We start from the raw sequence: 15,055 nt of genomic DNA, 5'->3' as shown, positions 1-15,055 counted from the left end.
AATTAAGACTATGAAAAACTTAAGAGGACTTCCCTGGTGGTGCAGTGGTTAAGAGTCCGCCTGCCAATGCAGGGGACGAGGGTTTGATCTCTGGTCCAGGAAGATCCCACATGCCGCGGAGCACCAGAATTACTGAGCCTGCACTCTACAGCCCGTGAGCCACAACTACTGAGCCCATGCGCAACAAATACTGAAGCCCGCGCGCCTAGAGCCCGTGCTCCGCAACAAGAGAAGCCACCGCAATGAGAGGCCCGTGCACTGCAACGAAGAGCGGCCCCCGCTCGCTACAACTAGAGAAAGCCTGCACACAGGAACGAAGACCCAACGCAGCCAAAAATAAATAAAAAACAAATAAATTTTTTTAAAAAAGAAAAACTTAATGGCCTCAATTTTAAAATTATGTTAACTATATACAGAATATAAAAAAGATCCAAATAAATGAAAAGTCACACGTTCCCACATGAAAAGACTGTAAATACCAAATCCCTCCAAATTAATCTATAAAAACTATATATTGCCTATCAAAATCCCAATAGTGGGTAGAGTGTTTTGCCATGCTGATTCTAAAAGTCATCTGCAAAACATACAGGCGTATATGGATATCCATAAAGTACTTTTGAGTGCGGGTAAACAGAACAAGTTGCAACCAATAGTTTTAACAACATACACAATCTTTGTCTAAAAAATGTAACGAAAGAAACGCTGCACATATACTACAGAAAAATGGAAAGAACGTTAAGCAGTGCTTCCCACACAGGACTGGAAAAGCACTGGGGAGAATTCTCGCCAATGACTGGAAATTTCTTCATCAACGACTCAAGTATCCAAATGAATATACACACAACCGAAGCTTCTACTCCCAAAAGCTGTGTTTCTTTAGTGATTGTTTAAACATCAAAACAGACATTTTAAAAGATTTTTCAAACTTGAAGATTTTTTGAAACAGAGGATAATTACATCTATCCTTACTCAAGCTCCTTACCAATTTCCAAGACAACCCCACGAGGTATTAACGTACCCTTTGAGAATCACATAAAAGTTAAACTTCAAAATTGAAGAAGACTCCAACCTCAGAAAAAGATTAAATGTAGAAAGTCTGAAGGTAATTAAAGCCAAAGGTTCATTGAAGTTTAGTATCTTTTACCCTCCAACGTTCTTTACTTTAACCAAATCTTGTGGCAGTTAGAGAGCATTACTGTTACTATTTTAAAGCAAAAATATGTGTAAAATATACAACATCACTCAAGTACTATTTGTGTATTTGGCTTTTATATACAGTCTTGCCTCCAAGGTATCTGATGTACTGTCAAAAGAGCTTAGTTTATGAAACTTCCTTCTTCTGCATTTTGAGAAATGCTGTACCCTTGATACATTCCACAAGCTACTGCCTCCCAAAGTAGAGACCAAAAGGAACTTCAGAAGACCCAAAGGAATGTGGGACAAACAAGAACTAATACTAAGTAAAGAATACGAAAGAAGAACATTTTAGAAGAAAGGAAAAGGATATAAAGTCCACAGAACAAAGAGGGAGCGGTTCGTGTATGTAAAACTCCCTCTCCCATTCTTCAAGATGACTTTCCGAAATGCTCGGTCCAACCCCAAACCACACTTGACTCTCCTTAATTTTACCAGATAACCTCACCTTAGACCAATGGTTCTCACGCAGGGGTGACTCCGTCCCCCATGGACACCTGGCAATGTCCTGGAGACGCTGGAGGGTGGCGGCGGGCTCTGTACGCTAGCGGCATCGAGTGGTGGAGGCCAGGACCTGCTAAACACCTGCAATGCACAGGGCAGCCCTCATAAGGGTCACCCAGCACAGAAGCCAATGGTTGACAAGCACTGACTTACAGGTCTCTCAAATAACCTGAGGACAAAAAAGAGCTACTCAATTCACTCCCAAATCTAGAACCGACCGCCATCTGTACTCGAGTGCCAGCCCTTCCTTCTGCCGAGCGCCCGCGCTATTTACAGCCAACCCTTTCCCTTTGGGTCCCCACCCCTCTGCCTTCGCAAGGACACTGCACCTGCGGCGATACCCCTTCTCTCCTCCCAGACACCTCTCCCGCTCTACTGAACCCTAAAGCGCACACGCTCTAGTAGCTTCCATGAAAGGACACGCCACCACCACAGATAAGCACACGCCGCCCGACCTCCTACTGCCCTGGAGGACAGAGCTTCCTGAAACGCTGTGGGCATCCCCTGCCCCTGCTCCCTCACCTTCCGGCGCACACTCAGCCGCTCCCACCTAGCTGCCCCGCGGCTCCGCGGAAACGGCTCCTCACCAAAGCCGCGGTCACTCCCCTCCCTCTCGCCCTCCACCTCTCAGCACCACGCTTCCTGAAACACGTTCTCCTCCCGAGAGGCCCCTCTGTCGTTTTCCTTCCCACCTCCCAGGCTGCAGCCCCTCCCCCTGGGCCGGCCTCCACGTAACTAACGCAGCTCTCGAATCCATGGCGCATGCCAAGCCCTCTCTGACCACTCGGTCTCCCCAGCTGCCGGACAGTGCATAGCTCTAAATACCATCCACGTGCTGATGACTTCCAGATACCCCTCTCCAACCCTAGGGTTTCCCTGGAGCTTCAACTCCCTGCTCGGCGCCGCACTTGAATACGTATGATAGGCACCTTGAAGGTAACTTGTCCAAAATACAGCTCTTTTTCTACATCCCTCATTTGCCCGTGTGCACACACAGGTCTAATTATTCCCCCAGGCTGCCCTATTTCTCGAAGGTGTACTAGGCTTCAGTGCTTCGTTAATCTCTGGTTTTCATTTTCCTTCCACCCCCATATCTAATCCATCAGCCAATCCCAGCAGTTCTAGCTCCAAAATCCATACCAGTTTTAATCACTTTTCTCCACTAGTACCCCTCTAATCCACACCACCTTTATTTTTTACCTTCTCTAACTTCCCACTGCCCTTGGAAGAAAATCTAAACCCATTAACATGGCCTAAGAGTCACAAACAATCTGTCCCCACCTTCCTCTTCATCTCAGCTCGTACCAAAGCACGGCCCCCAGTGCCACACCTCAGCCAAACGGGCCGAAAGCACGTCTGCCTGAGGGCCCCTGCACCTGCCGCGGCTTCTCCCGAGGCGGCCCTTGCTCGGTTCTCACCTGCAGGACCGCCGGCAGCCCGGTCCTCCTCAGCCATTCTCCGGCCTCAACGCCCCCCGCCCCCCCCCCGCCGGGCGGACCCTCCCGTCCCTCTGTTCCGCATCCTCACAGCAGGGAGTACTAGGAAGCTAGCCTCTTGGCTGCTGCCTGCTGGTCTGCTCTCACAGAACGTGAGCTCCCTGAGAGCAGCGGCCTCACGGCTGTGATCGTTAACCTCTAGCATCCACGTCTCTGTCAGGTGCACATTACACACTCAGTAAAGATGAAGTGCGTGAACATACTTAAGGTGTAGTGACGAGTACAGAGCTCTAAGATAAAATTACCAGCATCTGAGAGTAGGAATGAGGCAGTAGTAGAGTTCAACCCAGACATCTCATAATTATGGGCCATAGAGAGACTAATCATTGATGGAGGGAAGGAGGAGATGAACATTTTAGCCACCAAAACAAATGTTGCGATGCCATACCTTAACTACTGATTTTATTTTAATTTTACACACTGTATAAAAAAAAGAATATTTGCTCACGTTAGTGGCCATTTCTGATTTCTTTGATTGCTATACTTTGTGTATATCACTAGCTAAAGTTATTGGTCAACTAGACACTATAATAGAACACTTCGGCTATACTTTAAGGTTTTTTTTTTTTCTTTAATCTATAAAGTTAATTATTTCACAAAAACTAGAAACAAAGAAATGATATGGCTGAAATTATTCATAGTGCCATGTGTTTAAAAAAAGGTGAATGGAAACAGTTCAGACATTATTACAATATACCCTTGGCCAAAAGAAGGCAGAAACAGCTAGGAAGGCAAATAAGATAAAACAGAGAAAGTGTGTTGACCGCCTGTCCGGCACCCTCAGTTCCTAAGCCAAATGTTAGCAGTCCTTGATATCTCGAGTTTCCAAACAATTACACCTTATAAGCAGGTCCCTAATCGGTTTAGAGGCTTCAACATTTGAGGTGGAAATGGAGAAGGTTAGACGATACTTATATTCATTTAGGAATAAGAAATGCACATTGCAAAACTTAGGATACAACATAATGTATCATGGAAAACAACGTCAACTTGCACATTCATCCTGACTAATAAGGACGGAAGAGATTAAAGACAGTGTGGACACTTCTACCCGAAGACAGCTAAATTTACAGCTGCGGCATGAAGTCTGAAAACTAATTCTTAAATACTCACTCTTGTCTTTCACTAAGCACCTCAAGAGAATTCATTAATAACAGTTTGGAGAAAATACTCTCTACGGTTTACTGGGAAAGTGTCCTTTGAAAGTCTTTTCAGTTCTCCTTTGAGTGTTAGCACATGCCAGCTCCAAATGACAACTCTTATGAATTTCACTAGTCTCCCATCCAGCCCTCCCGGAAAAAGGCAGAAAGGGAAACAAAGGATGTTTAAAATATCAAGAAAGGCATCAAAGTATTGGGAAAAAAAACTGATACATTAAGCTGAGTTAGCTAAAAACAAACAGAACTAAACAGAGACAACTAAGTAAATGAACAGTAGGAAAAAAAAAAGAACATACAATTGCTGAATAAATAATCCCTCAATAATGAAAGAAAACATTTTTTTTTTAATTGGGGGAAAAAAAACACTAACATGGAATTTTTCCCTTCTAATTATTGGTGCACATTCAGATTTAACAACCATAAAATAAGCACATTAACTATAGTTATACATTTTCTTCTCTTTTGGGGCATATTATTAATAAAATAAATGCCCTAAGTTTTTATGGGTAATACTTTTGCTTCTTTAGGTGGGTGAATTCCTGAAGTCTTGTTTAAACAAGTATAAATGCAATCTCACGGATTAAAAAAAACAAAAGTAAAACAAAAAACTAGTACCCAGAAAGTGACTACTAAAGTAAGCATGGTTCCAGAACAACTACATCATCTAAGGGGAAGCTCATAATTTCATGAAAATATTTACTTTAGAAATTTCAAGATGAAAACATAATCCCACAAAATCTAAACAAATCAAATATTCTAAATTTAAAACTTAAAAAATCTCCTACTCAAACAACAGTTATACAAGGGATAACACTACTTCCACTGTATCAGATGGATAGATATAGACAGAGGTACAGATCCAGATCCCAGTGAGCAAAGAGCTTCGGAGCTGGACTGCAGAGCTTCAAATCCCAGCAAACAGCACTTACAAACCCCAAGGCCTGAGATGCGTCACGTCACCTCTCTGAACCCTGGCTTCCTGCCCATAAAAACATGGATAACACTATCTACCTCATAGGGTGGTTGGGACATTAATGGCGTGAAGACATGTAAACCATTTAGGAAAGGGTCTGACACATAGTAAATACTCAACAAACGTTAGTTACTATCTCTGTACAGTGTTCGGCACATACTAAGTGGTCAATTGATACTCGCTAAATGAATGACTGACCTACAGAAAATAACTGTAGTTTTCACAGCAATCAGAATCTATCCAAACCTAACTACAAAAAATTATCAATTTCAGCCCAGTTGGCCCAATTCAGGAACTTACTTTGGAACCATGCATTATTGAGATAACTGAAATAATATTTCATTCAAATATTTAAGTACCTACTGCTTGTCAGACACTGGGCATACAGAAACAAACAAGACACAGTTCCTGCCTCATAGAAGGTTACACTAATAAGAAATGTAAAAGTAACTTGCATAATTGAAAAGGAACTCAGAAATTTTCCAGTCCAACACCATGCATTTTAAAAATGAGGAACTTGAAGTCCAGAAAAGTTCAGTTTGGCCAAAGACACAAGTTAGACAGTGAGAATCAAGATTAGAACTCAGGTCTGATAATCCACAGCCTACATCACAGTGACTCAGAGTACTCAATATGACATAGAGATGAAGACCCTAATCTGCCACTAACAAAATCCTTTCTAAATTATCATGTACTGCATTGATGCAGATCAAGTCAAACAGACTTCAAGGGAGGTGCAAGAGGCACAAAAACAACCCTATTAGGATTACTTAGCACATTTTCCGATTAACAAAATGCATTCTTCACACTTGGATGGTTGTAAGTCAGCGAACAGTCTGTTCCATGTAGTTGTCACATACTCGGCCTCTATGTGCATTTCCATTCTCGCTTATTCCCAGAGACGACAATAAAACACAACATACACTGCACTGCTAAACATTTCAGTAAATACTTAATTGCCAAGAATATGAAAAGAAAGGAAAAAATTCCCATAGTATGATGATAATTACCTTAAATGTACCATTTTGGTTTTTCATGTAGGAAACCAAAAATATATCCACTGGTAGAAGTGCTGATGTGATAAGAGCAATCGCCAGAGAAAAGATCGCTGTTATGGTGGAGACAACTTCACTTTCCCGCTGACTTTGATATTTACGAACATATACCCAGCAGAATGCCAAAATAGCCTGAAATAGAACAGAAAGAAATGTTTTGTTACTGCCCTATGTATTCTCTAAAACTGATTTTAGTCTGTGTTTGGAAGTTCCCAATGGGAAACATTATGTCAAGTAGTGATTTTTCCGGATGTGCAAGCAACATCCACTACCCCTTTATAAACTTATTCAAGATTTATAACTTTCAAAGCCGAGTTCATGAAAGCAGTACAACTTCACTTGGGTGCCAAGACACCAAAAAAAACAAGCAAAAGTTATCAATAACAGTGCTCAGTTACATATTTCCTCACTGAACACAGTATAACCATTCATGGTTTCACACAACATTACAGTTCTAACTAGCTTTGAATACTTTTCCCTATAGATGGAAGACATAACTAGAAGTTGTTCTATCCTATTCTTACTGCTGAAGCATCACAGAATACCACTTGAACTGAAATTAACTTCTGTCCCATTATTACAGTTCAAGAGTACCATTCAACTAAAGATTAACTGCCAATAATCACCATGCAATTGACACATGATACTATAATTCACATTTCAAAGGGCATTAAACGAAGAAAAGTGAACACTGAAAATGGATGCCCGTGCATTGCAAGGAACTCTTCAGGGAAAAAGCACACTCAGAGGTACTGAGGTTGACATCTCCACCAGGTACTCTCAATAGTCGTCAACATCTTCCTAGAGACTAACAGAGGGTATAGGACTGTACTCTCGCAATCCTCTAACTTCAGATTCCAGCATCAGAATCCCCTGGAGGGCTGCTAAAGCACAGAGTTCCCCATCCAACAGGTCTGGAGAAGGTCCAGAAAACCTGCGTTTGTCACAAGTTCCCAGGTGAGGCTGCTGCTGGTCCAAGGACTACGCTTCGAGAACATCCGCCCTAATCCTAGGGGAAGCAGACAGATCCTGAATCAGGGATCCTCCGCCCTGGCTGTGTTAGAATCCCCTGGGTAAAAACTTACATACCTGCACACCCACCCCGCAAACCACTTCAATCAGCGAGTGAGGCTCCTCCAGGCATCGGCACTTCCAGTGCCTGAGGATTCCAATCTGAGGCGAGCCTGAAAACCAGGGTTTTAACTAAGCTCTATCAAAGCCCTGGGACACAAGCTTGGTTTTGGCATTCCATGCTTTTCAACAGATTTAACTTTCACTATAAGCAGATAGGGCAGGGATTCCCTAGAGACAGAGAACCAGGCATGGCCTTCCTGACATAAGAGAAGCCACTCTTGGCCCAAGCCATTTAGTGATCTAAGCCTGGCCACAGCGCACATCCTTGAATGGGTCTCAGTAATTAAAGACGTTAAAAAGGAACAAAAGACTTATCAGGCGAGAGAAGTACCAACAGTAAAGATAATAAATCAGTTGTAAACTCCCAATTCTGTTTCAATGGTGGTAAAGATTAGCCTGAAGCACTCTCTTGATCTGTTCTGCAGAATTTAACCCCGCCTCGGGCGCTCAACCACTAGACCAACTGGAACCTAAGGGGTGATGATGTTGACCTTTTCTGACCCTAGTGACTTCAATCAATTAAAGCTAGCTCTGTGGACCTGTGCCCCAATTCTATTCCTCCGCTCAAGCCCCTTCAGGAACATGCACACACCCTTAGCTTAAAGCTTCCCCAGTCTTGCTGCTGAGGAGACACTGCTTTGGGAAAGATCCCCGGTGTTCTCCCTACTCCTGCTCTGTGGCGTGGTTGTGTCTTTTGGTTCAACACCCATCAACAGGCGAACCCAGTTTTTCATGTAACTTCCCTTCTAGTTCAGGAGCCAGAACTGAACTAAGCACCACCTAACTAACCTAAGCACCACCTAACTAGTTTCAGTTTCCAAATTCTCCAACCACAGTCAAGATCTAAGAACAGTTCCATCACCGCAGAAAAATCCCCTATGCGCCTCCAGAGTTAACCCGTCTCTCTACTCCCCAGCCCTCGACAACCACTATCTGTTATCTGTCCCCATACCTTCTGCTTTTGCTAGAATGTCATCATGTCCTTATATAGTATGTCTTTTGAGTCTGGCTTCTTTCACTTAGCATAATGAATCTGAAATCCATCCAAATTGTTGCATGTAATTCCTTTACATTATTAACATTTCAGTTGGTATCAGAATAGCAGGAAAAAATAAGGTGAAAAGGAAAATGTGCTCCTGGGAACATGGTTGTTGGAGAGAAAGAAACAAAGGAGGAAAGGAAGGAAGGAAGGAAGGAAGGAAGGAAGGAAGGAAGGAAGGAAGGAAGGAAGGAAGGAAGAAAGGAAGGGAGGGAGGGAGGGAGGAAGGAAGGAAGGAAGGGAGAAAGAAAGAGAGAGAGGGAGAGAGGGAGAGAGGGAGGGAGAGAGGGAGAGAGGGAGGGAGGGAGGAAGGAAGGAAGGAAGGGAGAAAGAAAGACAGAGAGAGGGAGAGAGGGAGAGAGGGAGAGAGGGAGGGAGGGAGGGAGGAAGGAAAGAAGGAAGGAAGGGAGGAAGGGAGGGAAGGAGGGAGAGAGGGAGAGAGGGAGAGAAAGAAAGAAAGGAAGGAAGGAAGAGAGAGAAAGAAAGCAAGCAAGCAAGCTTCGAAGGGAGAAAGAAAGAAAGAAGGAGAGAGAGGGAGGGAGGGAGGGAGGAAGGAAGTGGGGGAGAGAGAGAGAGAAAGAAAGAAAGGAAGGAAGGGAGGGAGGAAGGAAGGAAGGGAGAGAAAGAAAGACAGAGTGAGAGGGAGGGAGGGAGAGAGGGAGAGAAAGAAAGAAAGGAAGGAAGGAAGAGAGAAAGAGAAAGAAAGAAAGAAAGCTTCGAAGGGAGAAAGAAAGAAAGAAAGAAGGAGAGGGAGGGAGGGAGGAAGGAAGGGGGGAGAGAGAGAGAGAGAAAGAAAAAGAAAGAAAGGAAGGAAGGGAGGGAGGGTGAGAGAGAGAGAAAGAGAGAGAGAAAGAAAGAAAGGAAGAAAGAAAGGGAGAGAGAAAGAAGAGCTTCATTCAAATTCCGGCTTAACAACTTACTAATTTCTTTTTGTTCTGGAAAATATTCTTTCATAAAATGTTACTCATATTAATATTTAATGGGTTTGTTTCTAAATTAATTGACAGATATTTAAAACATTCCCCAATTATCTTGGAGGTCACTGGAAGATGAGCCTTTTCTTTCTATCCTTAGCAGTACCTGACACAAAGTGCTCAATAAACTTTTTGTTGGACTTCAAGGAGATCTGCACTTTTACAAAGTTCAGCGTGACAGGTATTACTGCAAAGAAAGGAGTTTGCCAATAACAGGCAGGGAAAGGGCAACGCAGGCAAAATAGTTAAGCCAGAGGTTCCCAAACTTTTTGGTCTCAAGATCCCTTTACAGTTTTAAAACAGAACCCCAAACAGTCGTTTACAGGTTAAATCGGTAACAGGGAAGAGCTAAATCGGACTCCAAGTTGGATCTGTTTCTTTGACTTTAACCTTTTCTTTTCGTTGCTTTTGTTATTATAACCATACCTAATGGCCTGCCTCAGGGAACCCGCCCACCTGTGAATGGCTGCAAGAAAGAAGAAACTAACACATCCCCTCTCCGAGGCTGGTCATTCCAGGAAGTGTTTTGCAAGACTGATGGCCCTTTTACTTTACTTCCTCAAGGCCACTCCCTCTCTGATTCTGTAAAAGAAACTGGCATCCAGACCCCGATAAGATGGTTTTTCAGAGACACTAGTCTGCCACCTTCTCGGTCTGCCGGCTTTCCGAGTAAAGTCGTATTCCTTGCCCTCGTCTCGGGTTCACTGGCCTGTCATGCGGCGAGCAGAGCAAGCTTGTACATTATAAAATAAACCAAATGTCCTCAACTGTAAGATAGAAATAAGAATACTTCTTTCATAGCAGGTTATAAAAATTGAAAGAAGAGTTTAGCACAGCGCCACAAACAGCACCAATTATTATTAAATGTCATACGAAATAACATCTTAGAAGATTTCATAAAAGAAACCAATACATAATTTTGCTAACAATTATAAGGAAAGGTTTAGAGCAGTCCCCAACCCCTCCCAAGAGATTGTGATTTAACCTGTCAGGGCATTAGGGCTTTTAATACTCCCCAGGTGGCTTTAATGAGCAGTCAAGGTGGAGAAGCACCTGGGCAGAGGCAGGCATGAGAACAGATAAACTTTTGTTAAATGAACACACACACATACCGCCTGGGATCTTGTCGAACTGCAGATTCTGATTTGGTGGGGCTGGGGTCTTACATTTTGTATTTCTAACAAGTTCCCAGATGATCCCCTCACTTGGACTAACAAGAGTAAACCTGCTTTACAGAAACGGAGACTCAATCTTGTACAGTAACGGGAACTGCAACTTGAGAGATGGTGTAAACCAAATTACTGAGCATCTTGCAGGGGGAGGGGTTAGGTAGAGGAGCTCAGATTGATACAGTAAACGTAGACAGTTAGATTATAGGCTTTGGAGGAGCCAAGTCTCACCTTTCCTTATGTGGCAGAAGAAAACGAAGTCCATCCTGTTTGCCCAAGGTTACGAAAGTAGTCAATCTCAGAGTTCTAATTCTTTAGAAGACCACCGGCAGCAGTTCTCAAAGTGTTAAGTCCCCAGACCCCTGGCAGCCCCACAACCCTTTCTGGGGATTTGCAAATAGAAACTAACCCCATAATAATACTAAGCCGTCATCCGCCTTTGTCACTATGTTGATATATGCACTGATGGTGCAAAAGCCATGGTGGGGAAAACTGCTGGCGATTTAAGCATGAATCAAGACAATGGCACCAAACGTGCCATTAGTAATCTTATTCTTTACCACCACACCACACCACACTCACAGAAGGGGGAAAAAAAAATTTTTTTAAAGACTATTTAACTTAAAACTATAATTGACAAAGCAGTAAATGTTAACTTTATTAAACGTCAACACTTGACTCTTTTAATACTCCTTGGGGAAACGCATACTGGAAGTATGTACTCAACCTGCGATGGCTGGCTGTCCCCAGGAAAGGCACCTCAGTATTTAAGAGTCAAAAGCCAAACTAGGCACTATTTCCAAGAAACATCGTTTTCACTTGAAAGCACAAGTGACTAACTATGGTTATTCAGACTTGGATATTTGGCAGATTTTGTCTAAATGAACAAAGGAAGCCGATCAGTTCAAGAAAAACAACTGAGAGTATTTGTTACCAGTGATAAAATTCAAGCTTTCAAATGAAAACCAGAATTTTGGAAAACCTGTATCCACGACTGTGAGCTTGACAATTCTCAATACTTATTTCTGAGACATTTCTTCTGACAAGATCAGTCGTGATACTGATGAATGGGATATTTTGATTTATATAATGAAAGGTATCCACATTTGGAAGATCTGCATAACTCAGTGAACCAGTATTTTCTAAATGATCAAATGCATCACATTATAAAACCACGCATGGGGAAAGATCCATTCAAAGTACAACGTGGACTTTAATACAACTGAACAAAAGTTCATTGATAGGGTTTCAGAATCCATATTTCATATTAAGAAGCTTCTACTTAACTGAGTTTGGGTGTAGTATTACAGAACAAGGTCCACAATGACCTAAAAGATACTCTGCTTCCAACTACGTATCACTAAAACTTCATATACTTCAACCAAAATAATCTCTGAAAAGGCTGAATGCAGAAGCAGACATGAGAATTCAGCTCTCTTCTAATAATCCAGGAACTAAAGAGACTTGCACAAAATTAAACAATGGCCCTCATTACTAATTTCTTTCTATTCCAACATCTAATTTCAGACCTTTAATTCCCTTCTCATTTTATCTTGTTCCCACTGTAGTATCACCAACTTAAATGCCTTCCCTTCATTATCTATCAAAAGTCTGCCTCAATTCCACTTTCTCCCAATATTGTTCTCTATTCTCTGAAGTCCTATTTAATTCATAAAACCATACTTTGGTTTTCAGTACTTAAAATAACCTGTTACAAGGATTTTTGTTTTCCCACCTATCTTCAGGCCCTCCTAAAGGCCACATTATGTTTCGTTTGCATCCTCCTACAATTTACAGCACAACTGCTGTACCTTACATGTTTTTCACTGATAACTGCCAAGAGATTCCCCCCTGGACTTTGATACAGGTTACATGCTCCTTTGTTTTCCTCTGTCAGGGAGGAAGAAATGTACCTTTCGTTCTTCAGTTCTTCTGACTGGTCTAACAATTAAATTGACATGAGATAGATCAACAGGAGAAAATCAAACAAACGCTTGAGAACATGTATACAGGGGAGATACCCAAGAAAACTCGCCAAAATGGCCAAAGCCCTCACCTTAAATACCACTTTCAGCTGTAGACAGAGGATCCTGGGGCGGGGGTGGTTTGGGACTTCAACAGGGAGGAAGGCAATTCACATGCAGACAGAAAGCAAAAGGTTGGCAAATACACTTTTGCTGGGCCAGGCAGAGACAACAGGACAGAGGGACTCGGATCTCTAGGCCCAGCGGAGTACCACCACCACCATCACGCCTAGCCCACATCCTCTGCAGACATCTCAGGTGATGACTCTATTTGGGGAACAAGTCCCTTACCTAAATTCTCCCAGCAGCTAAGACAGAGGTAAAAAAGAAAGATTTCCCGAGTCTTCCGTTTCTTACATATAATCAGCCTGAACTAACCATCAAGCCAGAGAGCCACTTTGGGGCGCCAAATTTTGCTCCCCTACAAAGTCAAGTGAATACGAGGGTATGGAAAAGCCAGTGAACTCTCCAAGTACAGGCTTTGGAAACCACAGCCAACCTTCACGGTTTCCACTTTTCTCCAAGCAGAATAAAGTGTGTTCCAGGGTAAAGGCATTATTACTTTCCGGGCGAGGAGTAAAGGCAACAAGAGAAGCCTTTTCAAGTTTTCGCACTTTGGAGGGGAGGGTAGTTTCCGCTGCAACACCTACTGGAAAAACAGACTATAACACAGAGGTTGCAGACACGGTAGTGGAATCAAGAAAGTAAAGTAAAATGAGACAAGTCTTGATTTCAACAAGTGAAGTAAACAGTTTTTTGGTTTGATTTTGTTGTTTTCCTAATGCAAAGTGGCAAAATACTTTGGGGCGGATAGTTGTCCTGTTGAAGCAACGACAGGATGGGCTGGAGACCACGAGGGAAGAGTGAGACTGGGGAAGGGTACGAAGAGAAATAAACTGAATTCCCACATAAAAGCGTTTTAATATGGGTTAGGGAAGTACAACCTAGGCCATTTGGCCCATTAAGGCCCACGTTCTGCTCACTGGAGAAGAAGGAACCAGGAAGCTGGGAAGGAGGCACCTGAAGTCAGACAGGTGGGTACACAGACCCTGACACTGGCAGTGACCGGGGCCCAGCTCCGCCCTGCACAGGTTTTCGCCCAGCAGAGACCGGGAAGGAACGCGACACCCGGCGTCAGAACGAACACCGCACGTCACCAAGGCAGGGTCGCACAATGGGGAGAGAAGGCTGCAGACCCCCCGTCCTAAGAGAAGGGGCAAGGTGGACCACTCAGAGGGGCAGAGAACCCCCCCCACGGGGCGACGACGTGGCGCCCACGGGACTCGCGCAGGCGGGCGCTCCCGGCTCCCAGGGCCCCTCCTCTCCCCGGACCCCATACCCAGGTGCGCCCGCGCGGCTTCCGGGTCAGGACGCAGCCAGCAGCCGGGGGGACCACCCCGCGCGGGCAACGAGGGGCCGGCGCGCCCCTCCCCGCGGCCCCGCCCCCGCCCAGGGCCCCCGCAGCCCCCGCAGGAGCGGGCGGGGCGGGGCGAGGAGGGTCCCGGCCCCGGAGGCCAACGGCGGGGCTGCCCCCTCCCCCGTCCAGGCCCTGGGGAACTCCAAGCGTCTCCCCTACCAGGAGCAGGAGGCCGAAGATGCACCAGCCGATCACCAGCTCGGCTGACGCCGCGCCCGCCGCCGCCGCCATCTTCGCTTCCGGCCGGGACAGCCCCGGCGAAGGGGGGGAGGGGAGGGGAGAAGGGAGCGAGCGCAGGACGCGGCCCCGCGCACCCTAAAGGTTAAAGGGGCGGAGGGGCGGAGCGCCTGGTTGCCTAGGAGACCGGGCCCGCGAGCGGCCCCTGGCGACGAGCGGCCGGGGGCGGGGCGCGTCCGGGACGCCGTGACGTCACGCGCTGCCGGCTGCGGGGCGGGGCTCTGAAGGGGCGTGGTCTCCCGGCCACGTCACCCCTGTGGAATACTTAATTAGGTCCTGGCTGCTGAACCGGAAAAGCTAGGAGCCCACGCGCGCTGCAGCTGTTGTTTCTGCAGAGCTCGGCCGCCTTGGGGGCTTCCACTGCCGCTGTAAAGAAAGAGGCTCCCTAATGTCCAAGGCAGAAGTCCTCCCCAGGTAGCAGGCATGGCGGACTATGAAGGGAACGTTTCCCAGCTGCCCAAATGTCCTTCTGATTTGCTGGCACCGGGGCCCAGCCTGAGTAGCTGCTGGGCTGGACGCTGCCTTATCATGTGATGTTATGGCCTTTATATTTAGATCTCTACATGCCTGTAAATTTCCATGATGACTTTATACCCTAAAGGTACTTGACTTTGTGAACATATCAGAATGAAATCGCAGCTTCTCGTGATGTGCATAAATAAGTGAGCAAGGTACCGCC

At 44.9% G+C, this 15,055-nt stretch overlaps 1 protein-coding gene across 1 annotated transcript in view; it reads right to left on the bottom strand.

Annotated features, from left to right (window-relative positions):
- Positions 1-14,553, bottom strand: part of LMBRD1 (LMBR1 domain containing 1) — a 120,387-nt gene extending 105,834 nt beyond the window's left edge. Inside the window, exons 1-2 of the mRNA XM_036871758.1 lie at positions 14,299-14,553; positions 6,338-6,514 (exon numbers count right to left, since the gene is read on the bottom strand). Of these exons, the coding sequence (XP_036727653.1) occupies positions 6,338-6,514; positions 14,299-14,370 (249 nt within the window). The 5' untranslated portion in view covers positions 14,371-14,553. The remainder of the gene's footprint in view (positions 1-6,337; positions 6,515-14,298) is intronic.
- Between the last annotated feature and the right edge of the window lie 502 nt (positions 14,554-15,055).

The sequence above is a fragment of the Balaenoptera musculus genome, chromosome 12 (assembly GCF_009873245.2).
Source record: "Balaenoptera musculus isolate JJ_BM4_2016_0621 chromosome 12, mBalMus1.pri.v3, whole genome shotgun sequence".
NCBI classification, from domain to species: domain Eukaryota; kingdom Metazoa; phylum Chordata; class Mammalia; order Artiodactyla; family Balaenopteridae; genus Balaenoptera; species Balaenoptera musculus.
Note: the sequence above shows the minus strand (reverse complement) of the source record. Positions and strands in the feature narration are given on the sequence as shown.